This window comes from Anopheles ziemanni, chromosome 2 (genome assembly GCF_943734765.1).
Source record: "Anopheles ziemanni chromosome 2, idAnoZiCoDA_A2_x.2, whole genome shotgun sequence".
Classification (NCBI taxonomy): domain Eukaryota; kingdom Metazoa; phylum Arthropoda; class Insecta; order Diptera; family Culicidae; genus Anopheles; species Anopheles ziemanni.
The window spans coordinates 91840941-91860306 of record NC_080705.1 but is presented as its reverse complement, the minus strand read 5'-3'; the positions used below and the strand labels follow the sequence as shown (position 1 = coordinate 91860306).

The window sequence follows — 19366 nt, the reverse complement described above, 5'->3', positions numbered from 1 at the left end:
AATTGCAATCGTGAAAGTTCGTAATCACTACTACTTAACATAACACAATGTAATCATTTAAACGGCATAAGGGATACAGGTGAACAAGGCGCGATTAACCGTGTGAGTTTGGTTTAGTGTTTTGAAATATTTCGCAACGCATTATCTACTTATTATTTATTGCTACATGGATGTACATAATGGGGCAAAATGACACGTTCACTTCGTTTACCGCGTTACCTACTGCTCGGTGATTTCTACGATTCCATCGCCGCCGGCCTCCCAACCGTTTCCCGATTCCGATTAAATGTCCAAGAGGAAATGAACGGGTCAGTGGTAGAGTATAACGTTACGTTACGTTTGCTTGCGCATTCGGTTTTTGCTTTGTCGATCGAATTCCATTAACAGGTCACAGGTAATTGCAAATACGTAATAGTAGGGGGGGGTAATGTTTATGTATATGTAATTGTCTTGAGATTTTATGTAATGCGTTTCAATTCTCCGATCGAGAAAGGGATTATAACGTGCGTTGATGCGGATGATGAATGTATGCGCGGTCGCAACGAGCGACATCGAATTTGGAAAACCAATTGGTGCCTAATGTCAGTTTCGTTGCCACCTCTCCTGGACCCCTGCTGGTTTGCCCCTCCACAGACTTCACACACATACTAGCTACAGAATACAGTGTAACCCGGAACGCACTACTCTCCGGTTAAGTGCCGGAACAAGAACTAAACAAATAAGATACAGGCGGAACTGGTCGCTAAGAACTGGTTACTGAAGCGGCATCGATCCCTTGGAACGTTTTTAGTTGTCACCTACGAAACATCAACCTATTTTTACTGATGTTAGGGACTAGCCTAGCCTAGATTTTCAAGAAGTTGCGCATCCAAAAACATACACTTGGCGCATGCAACGATTCAGTAACCTGTTACTAACGATGTGTTGAGTTTCTCTGCTAACGATAGGCGATTGGTTATAAGATTTCTAGTTTTTCGAAGCTACGGCGTGAGAGGAGCGTTACACTAAACGAGAACACCGGTTGGTCATGGACGACCCCATAATATAGTTTGTTCTGGCAGAACATGTCATCCGTATCATTAAATGCATTAGCAAGCCCTTTGCTCCTTACGCTCTTCTTATCCAACTGTTGCTTCATATATTCTGGAATGTGCTATCCTGCGTTTCGTGTCTTTCGTTCTGCTATGCGCACTGTGAGTAGGAGTGCTCAAGACCGATCCATACGACAAACAAGTTGTAATTTTTAAAATATCCCATTCCCTAACCCATCTGCCTTCCCAATAGCGCGGAGTTAGTGCACGAATGTTTGTTTTTCTTTTTGTATTATCAAGTTAATTTAGTTAGCATATTGTATTCAGGCGCATAGTTTACTGTTCCGTACCATTTCCTTTTTGATTGCAACGTGTGATTCTGTAATGGTTGTTTTGTTTTTTAAATAAAATGAATTGTCTTCGTTAATCTCTGCTTTTAATACTCGGTTAACGCCAACGAGGATTCGTTCTCCGATAGGCTATTACTTCATCGTCGTCGCTGGTTTGCTTCATTGGCAACCGAGTTGCGAATAGTAATTATTGTACGATTTACTCTTTTTCACTCCGATCCTCTCGTTCTACAGCTGGTTATATTGAGCTGTTGCGATAGATTCGATAAATTCTATAGATATAGGTCAGATTTGTGTATGGTATAGCTTTACTAGTGACATTCCGTTCGTGAGTATATTCATCTTTATGTTAGCTTCCTGAATCTCTCACTCTGTGCTCGAGCAAGCTGTTCCACTGTTCTTAGTTCTTCCCACTACTTTCCTTTTTCTTACGAACCCTCTCATTTCGCAACCATAATACTGCGATTCCCAATACGAAGAAGGAAAGACATGCCAACTCTTTGGGAACCAGTGGAATATGTAGAACTAATGTATGTTCGGCATATTATTAGTACATAAGGTAACGCGTTGTAGTAGGCAATAGGTTTGTTACTGGCTCGTCGTTTAGTTTCTTCTTACTAATCGCGATCCCGAGAGAGAGAGAGAATTTATTGTACACCTGACTACTACTGGTAGCTTTTTTGACTGCTTAACTCTGTGCGGTTGTACAGCGATCGATAGGAGTTTCTGCTCCCTTCAAGATCCTCTACGGAGTGGTATAGTACAGTATAGGCGAATGGAATTCTTTTAGGGTTTGCGGTTCCGTTCAATTCTTTCCGTCTCTTCGTCGTTCTTTTGCGTGCCTCCAGTCTGTAGTTTAGTTAAGCAAATTACCATTAATCTTTTGTTAGACTGCTTTCGCATAGAAATTGCTTTAGGATACGTAACGAAAACTAGCCACCAAATATCTGCATAGTTCGGGATGCACCCCATGATATGTTAAAATCATTTCAAACAACTCAACTTATTGCCACAGTACAACTGAATCATTTCTTCGGGCTGATAAGACTTCTCAACCGAAAGAGGCAAACATCACGCCGAGTCCTTTCGACGCCCATTTAGATTAGCCAAGACAATCACAATAGTAGACTGTTGCAAGTCCATTCCCATCGGTACAGTTTATCACATTCATGAAAAAGTGTTGGCCTCAACCAGAACCCTCACAGAGAGAAGATGAAGAGGATGGCCAACCCCTCTTTGAATTCAGCCTAGTCCTACTCGCTTCTGGCACGTGCAAACGACGACACTGACTACGACTATGACGAGTACATGCAAAATGGTGGTCGAGATGGAACCAATTCCGGTTCTCTCCAGACTCTTGCATAATGACACAAATACACACACACACACACACAACATATCAACGGATGTCAGGAGGCTGGGTGGTGGAGAGGGAGGACATTGCCACACTACATACACAACGAGTCGAGTGCGATCACGAACGCACTTAACCGCACTAAAAGAGGGTGTGAGATTGATCCTATTCGAAGAGTTATAGTTGCCGGAAGCAGTAGCCTAGAGATGATTGTTGCCGCAGTAGATTGTTTGGATTTTCGATCGCTTTGTATGAGTGATCGTTTCGCTCGAAAAATCCTCCGACAGTTTGAGGTTCGTGATCCTGGTCGCTTGTTACGAATTCACCTAAAAGCTTCATGAATACTGTTGTCTCGCTGATAGTCCTGGTTCCTAGTAGTTCGTCCATACCGCATTAGCATACCCTATCCCTATCTGCGCCCCGACGACTCCGTCACGATCGATCGGACGTCTATTATGCGTTCGACTCCTTCAGGTTCTGTAGCCGCGCCAGCTGGTGTGGCTCGAGCTCCTCCGGTATACTCGCACGCCCACCGACGACCTGCTTCGGAAGTTCCGGCTGGTTCGCGCTCTGCCCGAACGCGTCATCGAAGTTGGCATCGAAGTTAGCTTCAAAGTTCGCCTCGAATCCGCCCGCACCGCCACCGAATGACTCCCCGAACGGAGCGATCGGATCTTCGACTGGTGCCACCTCGTCCGACGAGAGATCCGCCTCGGGTTCCGGGTCCGGTGCCGCCCTGGTGCGGTCCGGCTTTTTGGCCTGTGTCTTCGGAGTCACATTTGTGGGCTTGGGGGCCGTCGCCGGCTTCTCCGGTTTCGGTGGTGAAGGTGGTTTGGCTGGCTTCGGTGGTGGTCCCGTCGGTTTTTCCGGCCTTCCCGCGGACGTCTTTGTTGGCTTTTCCTCCGGTGGTGATGCCGGCTTCGCCGTCTCCTGCGCGTCCTGGGACTTTTGTTTGCTGCTCAGCTCTTGCGTTTCCTGCTCCTGCTTCTCGACGATCTCCGCACCGACGGCGCCGGGTTCCTCGTACTCTTCGTCGTCCGTGTCGACCGGTTCGGCCGGTGGGAACTTCTTGTTCTCCTCATGCATCGGCGTGGCCGCCGTCACGATGATCTGCGCAAAGTTGAGCTGATTGCTATCGCCACCGCTGCCCGCTCCGCTAGCAGTAGCTGCTGCCGCTGCCCCTTGCCGAGATTCTTCTTGCATAGTGGCGGCCTCTTCCGCCTAAAAAGATAAACGTCTTATTAATATAGTAAACGGTAATACATCATTGAAAAACTGAATTTGATTTTAACTCCACAAACGGGAAATTTTACCTCAGGATCCTCACAGATTACAACTGTGATTAAAGTATGCGCAAAAGGGTAATAGTAAAGACCGAAATGAATGATTGTCTTCCACACATTCACAGACATCTAGACAGTTGTGAGTGGAAACCCATTGCACGACACTTACCTGGCGGTGGTCGGGCTGGTGGAGGGGCAGAAAACTGCGTCCCATACTGCTCGTGTTGGTTTGTGTTCATTTCGAACTCGAATTTGTCGATTGCCGGTCCACTGTTGGGCGATTCTAAAACGAAACAGTATCGGTTAGTACATTTTAATAACTTTCTCCTACAGTCTATCCTTTTCTAAGCTGAGGAACCTGTCGGAGGGGTCCTATATTTCAAGCCTAACTAAGCCTTTTCGGTTTGGAATTCACTAGTCTTTAGAGCATATAAATGAATTGATGTTTCACTGGAGTACGTACTTGGACTCTCGCCTTCCGGTGGTGTTGCCTCGTGCAGGATCATGGGTGGCGGTGGGGCAGGGGCGGCAAAGGTTGGCGGTGCCGACGGTGGAGGGGACTCGTCCTCGGCGTCCGTCAGTGGCTCGCCGTTCTCATCGCACTCTTCCACCACCAACGACGGGAAGTTACCGATCTTGCCCATCAGCTCGCCTTCCCACCAACCGTCATCAACTCCGTGCGGGCTCTTGGTGATCAGTTTGATGATCTGTCAAGGAAGGAACAACAAATCATGATGCTTTGATGCAAACAATCCTCCGGATGGGTTAGTTCTCCATCTCACCTGTCCCTCCTCGAAGGTCAACTCGTCCTCGGCGGTTGCATCGTAGTCGTACAGCGCCACGCAGTACAGCTGGTTGTTGACCTTGCGCGGTGCCGAGATGACCGAGATCTGATCCGGCGACTGACCCGAGTCCTGCATCGGATCCTGGTCCTCATTGTCGACCGTGTAGTCCACCGACGAGAAGGATATCTGCGTCGACAGCTGGGCCGGCGTGTGGGTGTCGACCGGAGTGTCCCGCTCGACGTCGAGATAGTTGTGCGGCACGAAGCCCTCCTCGCCGCGGTAGTTCCGTGCCCGCAGCCACCCGTCGCCATCGCCCTCGCCGACCACCTCCAGCTGCTCGCTCTCGACGATCGTCAATTCGTCCGGATTTTGAGCGGTGTACGAGTAAAGCGCGGTACACTTGAAGGTTTGGCTGGCCGCCTGCTGCGATTGTTGCTGCTGTTGCTGCTGCGCGGCCGCTTCCGCTGCCTGGCTGGCAGCCGCCGCAGCCGCCTCCTCCGCACCCCAGTCGACCTGGGTCGGATCATCCCAGCCGTGCGATATTTGCTCAATCTTCTGTCGCTCTTGTTCAACGCCAAACTCTGGAAGGAAATGAAATGAACGGAGTGTTGTGACTTTAAATCCTATTCTAGAAATTACAGATAAAATTGTTATCAACCTAATCATCAACCATACCTTCGTCTTCGTCACTATCGGCAACAAACTCATCCAGTGGAGGTTCCGGTTGTTTCGGCGCTGGCGAAGACTCCGACACCGGTTGATCCTGTTCGGCATTGTCGCTGTCGTAGAACGAGTCGGAACTCGGATTCTCCTGGAAACGAACCGACAATTAACATTGCGTTGTTACACTTGCTTGCGAAGGACCTTACTTACCCCTTGGCCGGAAGCATCGGTGCGCATGGAAAGGGAGCTCGCCGACCGAGGCATCTCCTGCACGCTGAGCGTCTCCGCCTCCTGTATCCACTCGTCCACGTTGATGCCCCCGATCCGCAGACACTCCAGCCGGGCCTCCGCCTTCGCCTTCGCAATCTCCGACTTGCGGATGTTCTCGCGGAACTCGTCGATCTTCGTCTCCAGGTCGGGGCCGTTCTGGTCGTTCGGGTCGGTCCGATGGCCGGCCTCGCGCAACGCCGTACACACCGCCAGCTTCCGGGCGCACTCCCGAATCACGTTGCTCTCCCGCGCGACCCGGCCCGCCCAGCGCTTGCCCTCGCGGCTGAGCGTCTCCGCCGCCGACTCGTGGTCGGCCGTGATCTTGCGCACCGGATCGTTGTCACACGCCTCGAACTCGTACTGGATGTGCTGCTTCAGCACCGGGTAGTACAGATAGCAGCACTGCAGGTTGTACTCGCGCGTCAGCTGCTGGGCCTGGTCGCGGATCTTGCCGAACGAGTTCTGGGTCGCCGAGCAGGTGAGCAGCTCGGTGCGGCCGATCAGTGCCAGGTAGTCGGCCACCCGCTCGTACACGTAGTTCTCCATCGTGGCCATCGTCGTCTGCAGGTCGATGGTGAAGTAGCGATTCTGGTGCGCGTTGGCCGCCGCCAGGCTGAGGATGTAGTCGTTGCGGGCGCCGGTCGACTTCTCCTCCAGCTGCTCCTTGCGCGACGTCACCCGTGCGCTGTTCTTCTGCAGCGACGTGATCGACTGGAAGAACGAGCCCTTCTTCTTCTTCAGCTTCTCCTCGATGTCGCGCGCCTTGTCGCGCACGTCGTGCGCACTGTGCTCCTCGTCGAAGTAGATCTTCTTCGTCTTGTCCACGTCGGTGACCGAGTTCTGCAGCTCCTTCTGCACCACCGACAGGTTCTCGACGCAGCGCTTGCTGCTGTTCAGCTTGGTGTTGCGGAGGACCTTCGCCTCGTCGGCTATCTGCTGCTGGAACACCTCGACCGCCGCCAGCCGTGCTCGAGCGAGCTTTTCGTTTTCCTCCAACACCGTCTGCCATACGCTCCACATGTTCCTGAGTGAAGAGTGAAACAGGACGATTAAAACATAGACTTAAACCATACCAGCTAGGTGTGTTTTTTTTATATTATATTGCAAGTACTTGAATAATTCAAAAATGTTCCTCTCAAATGCCAAGAACTGTGCTCAAAATCATCTCTATATGACTTAAAGAAGTATCGATACTCATCCGCTTTGACGTTTTGTTTGATGGAGACGCCTGGTGTGTGACATCGAGAGAAAAAATTCCCCCCTTGTTTTTAAAGTCGATTAAATTGTTTCTATTCCATTTAATAAACTAAAATTAAGATTTATATAGTGTTTCATATTCAACATTATCCAAGAGATGATGATCGATACATATTTTTTTAATAAAATGGAGGCGCATGGTACTTGTTGATACCTTTTTTTCATACTTCAATACCCTGACTCTTATTTCTTCCATATCTTTTCAGGGTAGGTATTATTCATACATGACCTCACAATCAATAGACTTTCTAAGACACTGAATTGTGTATCAGTGAGACATGCACTGCTGTCGCCAAGCTGACCCTTTCAAGTGTCCTTGTGCGGTGATGTTCATAATTTAGAAACTTGCTTTTCCTTTTTCTTCTAAAGCATAGATGTCGTTACATGTCTCAAGAAAAGGAATCTAAAACACAAACGACCCAAGCTACAAAGAAGAGGTGGAGTGGAAATGTCGTTAGTTCAGCATGATAGTATCATCAGTCCTTCAACTTGCTTACTTTGTGTCTAAAATTATACCGAACCGAGCCTGTTTTCCCACCATAACCAACAATGAGCCACCGGGGGTGTTTATGCATAATAAATAACTTTCTCGGCCACGCCGGTGTAGCACATGTCACCTTCACGATTGACAGTGTCAGTGAAAGGATATTTATCATTTTCGGTGAAGGTTTAGGTTTTTTTTCTGTTTTTATTCTGCTTTTCCTTCACAGTCGCTCCCCAGTCCGCCCCAACCCCTTCCCTGGTTTACCACAAAAAAAGCTAAACCACATGGTAAAACACAAAACACATCAAACACTGGTATGTTAGTGGGCGAAAAAGTGTAACGCTCACCACACTCCTCACTTGCTCACTCAATTTCTTCTCAGCGTGAACGTAAGCACAATCCCACGCCATGTTCGGTGGATTGTTATTATTGTTGTTGTTGGTCTCCCCAGTTTCATACACCGTTAAAATGTTTCGTGTAAAGCCATGTCACTTGGTGTGCACCTGAATGTCACGTTTACCTCTCCGACCCACGAGCATCCGCTTACCATTTCTCCTCCGCACCGTCCATTTTTATCTCCGGTATGCAGGCCTGCTTCTTGTTCAAGTAGGCGGACGAAATCTTAAGCAGCGCCTCGCTGTACGATTTCTCGATGGCGGACCGCTTGAGGGTAAACTGCCGGATATCCTCCAGCAGCTCGCACTCATTCTGATTCTTGAGCGCTAGCTTCGCCAGCTGCTCCGTGTGGAGATTCTTCAGAAACTTTGTGTAGTTTCCCTGGAAAGAAGGGAGCACAAAATGGAGTGGTCAACTTTAGGGCTTCGCAGATTGGATTCCCGGGAATATTAAATTTAAAAGAAATAAAGCATACGATTAAACTGAGAAAAAAGAAGAAACCACTTCTACAGACAAAAATTCTTCGCAACGCTAGCTGTCGTTCGCTTTTCACTAACAAAAACTCGCAAAGCTATGGGATGGAAAAACTTCTTACTTTCCGCGGAGGTGGCTGCATTTTGACGTTTTAGGTGCTCTGCCGAATTGAATGCCTAAGAAACGGAACCTTTAGCACACACTTTACGAAGTTGCACGGTTTTTCTGCTTTCCTTACTTTCCACTTCACCACTACTCCTCAACTGCTACCGTGTACCACTTTTCCAGCGGTGGCCAGCGGGGACTCGGCCTCCGTTTTCTTCACTCCCGCAACACTCACGCACAAACCCTTCCCACACTCATATAGACACCGCGTCGGGCCAGCTCCAGTTCTCCCTTCACTGTCTTAGAGAAAAGTTGGAAACATTTTAGAATGAAAAAGATTTCCCTCCCACTCGGTGGTGAACTCGGTTGTACGGAACGTTTCATTTTCACTTGCAAATTGCTTCCGCTAGCTCGCCATCGAAGAACGCCATGGAAATAGAATGAAACTGCGATGTTTTTCCGTCGCGAATTTTTTCAGCGAAGAAAAGCAAAAAAAAAAAACATCGAAGTTTCCGTCGCGATAACTTCACAGCCAATCGATAATGGGGAAAAGCGGTGGAAAAATTCGTTCTATTTCAGGCGTTCTTCTGTGGGGCGGTGTGGTTTCTCTGCCGTTTTTCTGTCCTTTCCAAGCGGACAACTTCCTGCCCCAGGATGTTCACACACACACACACACACATACACAGAGACGTTCAATCACAGACAGGAGTGCACAGATTCACGGTGCTGGTTGTTCCCTCAGATTATTGGGATGGTTAATCGTTTGGTGCTAATTCCAACCCTACCACGGAAAAACGTGTTTGATTTTCACTGGACGACAAGAGTTAAGTGTACGGAGGAAAACTGGTACACCACCTACACCTTACCGAGGATTCTCAGTCGCCTGCTTTTTATGTAATCATACACTCATTCAACCCGTGCACACGCGACTCACGTTCAGTTTCTCCTTCCTGGTTCTACACGCACTTTTCCTCCTCCATTGCGACGCACACGGACACGGACAGGGCAGGACAGCAGAACGCACTAACGTGCCGTGGCAAAGGAACCGTCTTCGTCCACCGTGGTCGGTCGTGAAAATTTTTGCTACCTCCCCCTCTGCTGCTGCCACCACCACTACTACCACCGCTTCGATTAGCACACCAAAGTCCTACTCTGCTGCCGTCTGAGGCGACCGTTCGCCATAAATGCAAGGAGCAGAGGCTACTGTGGGCCGTGTATTGATTCGTCCTCTCCGCGCACCAACACTTCGGGAACCTTTCGCCGTGTTAGACACACGCATACGGACGCCAGGCGCGCTAAGGGTCGTGAATGAACGGCGTGAAAATGGCTCCTGTACCTCATACACAAGACAGAAGCAGCAACACTAGCGTCATCCCGCTTCGAACTGCACCGAACGATTGCGTCACTCGTCCTTACGATTCTAACCCGAACGCTCCCAGAGTCACACTGGTATCTCGCTGTCTCTTCCTCTCCCGAGCAGTACTGGGTCCTTTTCGTTCCCTCCCACACCACCAATGGCTATCTTGTATGCATTTCCTTCTCTTGTTTTCCCTCATTTCCCGTATGCGCATGACGGGGTTTCCTTCAAAATTCCTTCACCCCATGCACCGTTGGTTGTTTCTAACTCTTTCTTTCTTTTCCTCTTATGCCTCTTCATCAATGTCACACAACAGCTTGTCACGCAAGGGTTAAAAAGCTTCAACGAATGAACGCTTTCGTTTGGCAGCTTCCACAACAAGTGCTGGGTAAGCTTTTCGCTGAAAATGTCGTTCCTACACTTTTCCGTTCCAAAGTGAGACATTTTTCGCGCGTTTTTTTATTCGCTAGTGAACTTGTTGATAACTTGACGAGTTTGACTTAAAAATTTCTCTTTTAAAACTGAAAACACGAATGATATTACAAAAAAACACACTTTCTTTTCCTCCCACGAAACTAGCATAATCGGTAAAAATTATCGAAAAAACAACGTGCTCAATCACCATCCCTCACCAAACTTTTCCTTACCTGTCGATAGTAGTATCGATTCATCAACTTCTGGCGCCGACGGGTCCGTTCCGGTGGAAAGGGAAGGTTCGGCATAGAGCCGGAAAAGTGCAACGCTTTCCCCATGGTTCGCCGAAACTAGCTTCGACGAATAGCAGAGTATTTGAACGTATTTACTTTGAATTATTTTTTCACACTTTTTCGTCACTTTTTCAGTAAACTGATGAGTTATCGCTCGAAAGCTGCCGCTGGTATCGGTAATTTGTTCCAACTGTTTTCAAAACCGCGACATACTCATCGTGCACTGTCCAGGTATCGGTAAGTGTGAGAGAGCTGCAGATAAGGTATCCACTTTGAAGGAGAGGAGGGTCGTTATCGGCCAAGGTAGTCCGATAATGGAAAGGAAGCGATTGATTTGGCGTCGTGTAAAAAAGGTCACCGTGCGGAATAGTTGTTGACAATATGTACTGGAACAACGACAATTATTTGGGAAACCTTGATTGATTTTACCTTCCTTATTGGCGTGTAGCGCCAGAGAGATAGTAGCGTTAGTAAGTGACACATAGTGTAAAAACTGCGAACTTCAGATATATTTATAGAATATTATTGAGAAAAAAATTAAATAAGCGTTTTCAAATGTCGTATCAACTAAATGTCGTGTCTATTTCTTTCTATCAAGCAGCAATTTGAAAAGTATTCCGCACATACGTAACTCGAATCACATTCTAGAATACATGTTCTGTGTTAACAGTTCAAACTTAATTGAACACCTAATTTGAAGCGCGCCTTCACGCCTAATCGGAATACATCATAAAACGAACGAGACAATGTTTTTTGTCGAGTCATTTCCAAAACAATTGAAGTATTTGCTCAAATCAGATGAATTGTTATCTCCCGAAACCGGTTGATTCCAGATTCGGTGGTTTTGCTAAAATGATCACTGGCAAGAACCTATTTCTGACGCGACCACACACGCAATGGACGCTCTGGAATACATCGTCTAGCGCCAAATTGAACCAAGGTCATCAATTCGCGTTGCCGGGTTCTCGGGTGCTGCCTTCTCTTTCCCTTTCAATCCTTCCATATCTTATCAAATGCGGTGAGTTGATTTGGTGTGGAGACCACAACATTTGTTGACGACAGTCGGCATGAGTTCTTGCTGTTTTGGTACACTGTCTGCAGTCAATCTGCGGGTCGCAGAGATGGCGTCAAGTACTATGGTAAAGAGTATTTTCCTTCTGATTAGGTGTCTTAATGCGAGTACCCCAGGATCGAACATATTGTACATTAACACGATTGCATCCCCAAGTCATATCGTTTGGTGAGTTAATTTAATAACTGGAAGGTGAAGGAATGATTTTAATATCCAAAATTACTATCGACAGGAACCGAGCCCTTATATGTGCTGGCTGATGATGGTCATAACCTGACCGTGTTCAGTATGGATAATGATACAAACCCACAACCAAGGGTAAGCACCTTCATCTTGATCGAGGAAGTGTACAAGTGAATACAGACTACATGGCGCAGATTAAGACGAGACCCTTTGCAGTACCCACAACTTTATCCTGGGAGTCTGACGGTAGACTGCAGATCATTAAGTCTAAGCTACTACCGGGGAATCTGGTGAAGCTACTCGTGGAGACGATCAAGGAAATAATGAAAAAGGAGAGCCTCAAAACAAGGGATTCTTACATCTCCCTTTCGTTTCTTGCTGCTATCGGATCAACATGAAACGAATGTCTGAACTATTCCGCGATCAACCGGAACATCCTCTAGCAGTCTGGTGGATCGACTGAGTTCTCCGGAATGCGGATTCAACAGGATTGGTAACACACCGTACACGTATCTACTGGTTCGTCAAGTACTTGTACGACGTATTAGTTTCACTGTTGGCCGTTGTCGCTTTTATCAGTTGTCGGCAAAAAGATTCGCAAACGACTGAGACTAGAAGAAAAACAATGGAGAAAGATAACAAATAATAAAAATTGCATCCAGTCTAATCTATCTTTGCCTCAATTTATTTCATTGTTTCTTATCCAGCCAACGACACACTCTCTCAGGACCATAGCAACAAACATAGGTCAGGACTATAAATTATCTAACCAGTTGCATAATTGATAGTGGCCCAAGCTTGTTATCACCAGGTCGATGCTCTGAAAAAATCAGTTCTTTTTCAAATCTTTGAGCTTCTTCCATATCTCACAGGTTCAAAAACCAATTCAACACCTTCCCATATATTCGGAAACCTTTGCACTCGATTTTGTTTAAATTTCCCATCGTTTCATTTCCCCAACACCGACCGCATAGACAAATCGTTTGGTGGTCTGATACGCCAACATGACAATGCAGATTTCAGCACGTTTCTCACACACAACCGAGTATTTTCTGGCTGGCGGCTAACCTTATCGTTGTACATCATCATGAAGGCAGTTGATTAGGATTCCTATCAGCATTCGTTAACGGGCGGCCAGAGTTCACATGGATTCGGTACATTCTTCTCAATCAGTCGGTTGCGTGCGACGGTGGTAGCAAGATGGCATCAGGTGCTGTGGCCAAGTGTGTTTTGTTGGTCATCGGGTGTCTCAGCGCGAGTACCCTAGCGGCGAATATTCTTTACATTAACACGGTCGCATCTCCAAGCCATTTTGGATGGTGAGTTATAAGGCGATCTATGGATCTTGAGGTGTGAGTATGTGTCTAATAGAAAGATCTGCTAATAGGAACCGTGCGCTAATGTACGCACTGGCTGATGAAGGTCACAACCTGACCGTGTTCGGTGTGGACAGCGATAAGAACCCCCCGCCAAATGTGACCTTCATCTTGCTCGAGGATGTGTACAAGAAGCTGTACAGTGATGAGGCATTGGAAACCGACTTCTTCGAGATAAACAAAATGAGCTCCTTCGCGATGCTGAAAATGTTCAACGAATATTTAGTGGGGACCTGCAAGATCGTCCTCGAATCTGGTGGCGCCAAGCGACTGTACGAGTATCCGGCAGATTTCGGTTTCGACCTAATCGTGCACGACTACCTTAGTGCGCCTTGTTTGACCGCACTGGCGCACCATCGCTTCGGGAAGCCACCCCTAGTGGCCGTCACTGCGTATCACGCGCCCTCTACAACGGCGTATATGTCCGGTGCCTATCAATACTCGGCACTAGTGCCTAACCACGCGTACGACGCCATGGAAGAAATGACCTACTGCCAACGGTTTATGAACTTCCTGCTCAACATGTGGGAGGAGTTGCTCCAAACGTACGACATGTTAAATGCGTCCACTCAGTTGCTACGACAGTACGAACCAAACCTGCCTGACGTGGCCGAATTCAACCGCGAAACGAAAGTGATCCTGCTCAACGCTGACCCTATAATTCAGTTCACCGAACCACTGATGCCGAACGTTATCCCCGTCGGAGGACTGCAGATCATTAAGCCTAAGCCACTGCCGGATGATCTGGCAAAACTACTCGAGCAAGCGCCACCCGGTGGAGTTGTCCTCTTCTCTCTAGGCACGAACGTACGCAGTGATACCCTCGGTGTGGCCCGTATAACGGCTATCCTCGATGCGATGGAGGCCCTACCCGAGTATCACTTCATATGGAAGTTCGAGTCCGATTCGATGCCACGCGCTTTGCCACCGAACGTACACCTGCGCAAATGGCTGCCACAGAACGACCTGCTGGCTCAACCAAAGGTACGCCTGTTTATCACACACAGCGGTCTACTCAGCACCCAGGAGGCCATCTGGCACGGAGTCCCGATCATCGGTTTTCCAGTATTCGCCGATCAGTTCAAGAACATCAACTACTGCATGGCCAAGGGCGTCGGAAAGCGGCTCAGTATTACGGATATCAACACGAAGGAACTCGTGGACACAATTCGGGAAATTATGACGAAAGAAAGGTAAGTTGATTTGATGGAAGCGGAACTTGATTTTCAGAACCTTGACTCATAGTGACCTGTTTCCATGGAAGTTAAATACTATAAATAGACCAGATGTATTTTATCTCCTCTTAAAAGATAATGAAGTCGAAATATGCTGAATAATCCTGATTAATCAAATATTATCAATATCATTCCACATGTCTCGAATCGGAAACCGATCATCGATTACACCTTCTGTTATCTAATTCTTACACGTTTCTTTCGCTTCTTGCAGCTATCGTATCAACATGAAACGAATGTCTGAACTGTTCCGTGACCAACCGGAACATCCTCTAGAACGTGCCGTTTGGTGGGTCAACTGGGTTCTCCGGCATCCGGATTCAACAGAATTGCTTACGCACGGCACACGTCTCCACTGGTTCGCTAAGTACTCGTACGACGTGTTGGTTCCACTTTTGGTCGCCATCGCTATTGTCTGTCATCTTGTTATCTTCACCGTACGTCGGGTCTTTTTTGGCCGCAAAACTGTCTCCAAAGGAGAAAAACAGAAAAGATCATAAACGGGAATAGGTACTCGAATGTAATTTCGGCACGATAACTTCATTGAATAAAAATTGCACCAATTTCACCCCAACTAAATATACCTTTGTTTCCATTGATTGTTAAATAAAACTAATCTATATAGTTCCGACTCGAGCCCAGTTTTATCAAAACAGTCCCCAGTAAGCCACATCTCCTTCATCACCAATTATCTGAGAACACTTTCACCCATTTCTTTGTTTTCGGATACATTGTTTATGTTTTGACCAAATCAAACACATTTCTTGTTTTTAATTATCATTTTCTCTGATTTTTCTTTAATTCTGTATTTTTAAGTGTAATAATTTATTTAGGTTGATTTTCTTGTTTGTAAATTCTATAATTTACAGAGATTTTAAAGGAAATTAAATATAAAAAATAAAAAATATTGCATTTTTTCACCTCCTATTCGCATTCTCTCCATGCTTTCGCGTCATTCTGTTTCCATTTTTCCTCGTATTTTCTTTTCCTTTTTGTTTATCGCATATAATCTTCTCTTAACTGCTTCGCTACTTAAATCATGTTATCCCAGGTAATCTACATTACTGTTACCATCTACTAATCTTCTACTGCTGCTCCGTTACACATCGTGGACATCCTTTACATCGCGCGAATGTGGGAGTGTCCTGCGCTACAACACGTTCCCCTACGATCCACGCCGATGTCTAACATTTCCCTAAAATCCCCTCACACGTACCACACACCGACCACAACATCTACAAAACCTACCACTGCATGCACCGCGGTCATCGGTGGCCGCGTCCGGTGTAAGGTGCAGCACGATTGGGTTGGCCTTTTCTTTATTGTTTGTGTCTTGTGTTGTTTTCTCTCTGTACACGCGAAACATCACAAAACATTGGGGGGGGGGGAGATGAATTGCATTCAAATTTACTAGTGGGAAATAAATAACGGTGAATGATGTTGACCGGTTTACTAGTTTTGTTTCTTATTTTTCGTTATCCATCGTTATCTACTCGTTTCACTGTAATTTATTTGAACAATTTGTTCAACCTTTTTACTACCGGGACAGGAATGTTAATTTCCTATCGACTTAAGAGTACGGTGTTAGCTTTGTTGTGTTTTGTTTTTATTTCTGTTTCATTTTTCATGGCGGTATACTAAATCTTGATTCGCTTAGAAACGTAAGCTGCACTGTTAGGATATACTAGACACTTTTTACAACTTGAAATACATTACGTTCCACACGGTAAAAATTCACTGTTGAACAAGCCGTGATGTTTGTGGATTCTTTTTTCTCCCAAGCATTTCCCTACCAAGTTTCAGCAATTTTACCAGAAGACCTTCTTAAATTTTCATTTTTCTCATGTTGAGCTGCAGCACGCAGTGTTTGTTTCTTGTGTACATGTGTGTATGTTTGTGTCTGAGTGTGTCCGTATGAGAAGGAATCAATAGTCAACATTGCAACCATTGGGCTATTTTATGTTTCTTCCATCGTGTGTGTGTGTGTTCAATAGTGTGTTACATTTATTGGTTTGATGTTTGTTTGCTTGCTTGTTTGTTTGTTTACTGTTTTATTTAATATTTTGTTTGCATTACACGCCAACGTAACCACAACGTGTGAGTTGTTGGTCTTTTTTGTTTGCGCTGCTTGTTACACCCCGTCCAAACCGCTATGCTACACTTTGTTCTAACCCTACAGATTTGTGTTTTCGTTTTTAAATAAATTAAATAACTTTTGATACAGTAAAAAAACCAATGCGAGCTTGTCGCTCGTCCCCGCGCACATCACACAATCACGATCACGACGAGGGTGGTGATGAGGGCGGGAAACGTTATGAATGCTTCTCAGCCTAATAATGTAGTAAAAAATCTCTATTTGTATATAGATTCATTCCTTTTCCACTCTATTAAACATTTGTTTAGTTGTTTGTTGTTATGATCTCTCATTCTCCCAATCGTTACGTTCTCCTGCTCCAACTCCTCTATCCTTATGTTTTGCGTTTTTCATTCACCTGAATATGTTACACCTCCCAGTACACCCTCGGGTCAACGATTCTACAACAGAAAAATGTAAATGGATGACTTCTACTACACACTCAGTCGCACGCCACTGTCCTCTCTCGGATCATTTCAAACTAGTTGCATATACTTTAATTTATATATATATATATTTACTCATATTCACATAAAAACTAACTACTGGTTCGCACAGAACCGTCCCCTTCGCTCGTATGTTGCGGGTTGTTGTTTGCGTGATTGATACTTTCAATGCTTTCACCTTATTTATACTGCTCGCCCTACGTAATCGTTACATTATAAGTATAGTTGGTTGTCCATCCTCCGGTATATTTGCGATAAGGTAAATTGTTTGTATCATGCGACTCCGAATTCGCCTCCGATCAGGCTTGTAATAGTGTTTATGTTTTCTTTACCTCGTGATAGTAATCGTGTAATCGGGTAATCGGGTGTCTGTAGCGACATTAGGGGGTTACTTTAATTTATACAATGCTTGGTGAAACAGCTGTTCTGTATTTGATAAGGTGTTTTGTTAGGTTGTTTGTTTGACTTTTAGCAACATATTTATGAATATATTAAGCTATTGTTTGCATCTGTCCTTGTTGTCGAAATACTACAAACTTATTTGTTCCAACCGCACCTGAGCCAGGGTTAAAACCAACAGCGGGATCTTCTTTACAATAATGCACACGCCAGAAAGACCAGAGTACAGTCAGCCGCAAGGTAGTATGTCGTTTGTGAGCTGGAAGAAGCTGCTGTTCCATTTCGATTTTGATTCCCACGTGTGCCGAACGATTCAAATGAAGGAAGTTTGCGTCATGCCTGGTTTATCGGTCTTACTTTGTGGTATTTTGTAATTCTTTACTAATTTTACTATTTCTTTAATCATATTAGACTGTACAATGATACCATGACTGTAAGAAAATGAGCATCCTTTAGTCGATCCTTACGTGGCCGTAACCATACTGCAACATGTCTTTCTGGCTATTTTAGTAAGAAAAAATCGGTAAGCATTTGTCTTCCCACAATGTCTCGTACTGTTGGTTACTGTGTTTGTCCGTTTTATTTATTCAAAATTTAGCCTGCCGAATTGCTTTTCGATCCTTCGCTTTTCGGTTCATTTTAAACATCGATGCCCTCAGGAATACTTCTCTCAGAGCTGCAACGAATAGTTTGATTTGTCTCTGCTCTCTGGTCTGCACAATGAGCGTGTTGATTCGAACGAAAAGCATCCCTCCACCACACACAGTGCACTCAAATTGTGTCACAACAAACCATTTTCCTTCCCCTTATACTAGTCGTTACATTATTCTACAGCCCTTTTTAATACCTTTTGCAGCTTCGCTTGCGTCAATGCGTGCGCTTAGTTGGAACATCTCTACTCTATCTGGCCTAATGAGGTGGTTTCCATAGTTCCGGCTAGTTGTTTTTACTGTGCATCTGTGTGCGGCCGTTGCTCAAAGCAATATATCTTTTTGAAACACTCGTTCTTACAACAAAATCTAACTACCCAGGTAGCAGCGGACACGGAGAATTTTGCCGTAGGAATTGCTTTTCTTTCCCTTACTTTAGTTCTTTCATTAACAATTAATTGTCCTTTCGGTTGATTGTGCGCGTGTGGTGAGAAAGAGAAAACGTTTTCCACAAACAAACAACGTAAGAAAGCGTCATCCAGGACCATCGAAAAATGTACAGATCATGTACTTTGGCTTTCCTCGACAAATGGCTCTGATTCAACCGAGCAGAGTTTGTATTTAGGAGCTGCGGTCAAAGAACTTGTAGTATGATCGCCTAAAGATGTAAGAGAAATTGCTTGAATCCTGCGTATGACGATTAATGTAAATGTTGGTTTAATTTTCTTCGCAAAATATACCGAACCGGATCGTGAAGTCGGAACACCCTCACTTGGTTTTTACAATGCTGCTTGTTTTATAAACAAAAAGATACTACGTACAAATGTTCCAAGATGTGTTTTGTTTTTTTTGCTACAAGATTAGCCTGAAGTGTGCAACACACGATAGCAGCGCAACAACACAGCAACGGACGGCAATGCGCCTTACCCCCTCCCAACTTTCCCTTGCATTACCTATACCCAACACATTCAGCAAATCCGACTTCCGGATTGATTCTTCTGCATTCCTGAATATAATTTAATTAAATTTAAATTAAACTATTTAAACTATTTACTAGAAGTGTTTACAAGTTATATACTTTGCAAATGTGTTTTGTCATTTAAATATCTTAAGTTACAACGTTTTCTCTCACTCTTTGCTTCATTCCATTGTCCGCTCTCTACGTTTGTTTTTTTTGCTTTAGCGAGATTTTCTTTAGCCTTCATAAAACGCTACGCCGAACCGTGCGAGAATATCCGGACATGGATGGATCGTAATGCAGCCGCTACGACATAACTACGGCTACGGACTCGCAAGGATGCGAATGATTGCACACATTGTCTATTATTGCTGGTTGGCCCGATGTTGTATAGTAA

At 45.5% G+C, this 19366-nt stretch overlaps 2 protein-coding genes across 2 annotated transcripts; one reads left to right on the top strand and one right to left on the bottom strand.

Annotated features, from left to right (window-relative positions):
- Window positions 1–3188: 3188 nt before the first annotated feature.
- Window positions 3189–10561, bottom strand: LOC131285622 (protein nervous wreck). Its single transcript, XM_058314484.1, has 9 exons — window positions 10457–10561; window positions 8025–8254; window positions 5677–6760; window positions 5479–5614; window positions 4801–5384; window positions 4482–4725; window positions 4188–4301; window positions 4049–4071; window positions 3189–3956 (listed from the first exon to the last, which is right to left on the bottom strand). The coding sequence occupies exons 1-9, from the start codon at window positions 10559–10561 to the stop codon at window positions 3189–3191; spliced, it is 3288 nt and encodes a 1095-aa protein (XP_058170467.1).
- A 2410-nt stretch (window positions 10562–12971) lies between these two features.
- LOC131282317 (UDP-glucosyltransferase 2-like) lies at window positions 12972–14882 on the top strand. The gene is made up of 3 exons (XM_058311737.1): window positions 12972–13090; window positions 13159–14340; window positions 14597–14882. The coding sequence occupies exons 1-3, from the start codon at window positions 12972–12974 to the stop codon at window positions 14880–14882; spliced, it is 1587 nt and encodes a 528-aa protein (XP_058167720.1).
- The last annotated feature ends 4484 nt before the right edge of the window (window positions 14883–19366 follow it).

Bases quoted from the DNA above. Each gene is read 5' to 3' on its own strand.
- LOC131285622 (XM_058314484.1), bottom strand. From the start codon at position 10,561: ATGGGGAAAGCGTTGCACTTTTCCGGCTCTATGCCGAACCTTCCCTTT. The intron at 8,255-10,456 runs GTAAGGAAAAGT...CCTTCTTTCCAG, and splicing joins ATCGATACTACTATCGACAG to GGAAACTACACAAAGTTTCT. The intron at 4,726-4,800 runs GTGAGATGGAGA...CTTCCTTGACAG, and splicing joins TGACCTTCGAGGAGGGACAG to ATCATCAAACTGATCACCAA.
- LOC131282317 (XM_058311737.1), top strand. From the start codon at position 12,972: ATGGCATCAGGTGCTGTGGCCAAGTGTGTTTTGTTGGTCATCGGGTGT. The intron at 13,091-13,158 runs GTGAGTTATAAG...ATCTGCTAATAG, and splicing joins TCTCCAAGCCATTTTGGATG to GAACCGTGCGCTAATGTACG. The intron at 14,341-14,596 runs GTAAGTTGATTT...CGCTTCTTGCAG, and splicing joins GAAATTATGACGAAAGAAAG to CTATCGTATCAACATGAAAC.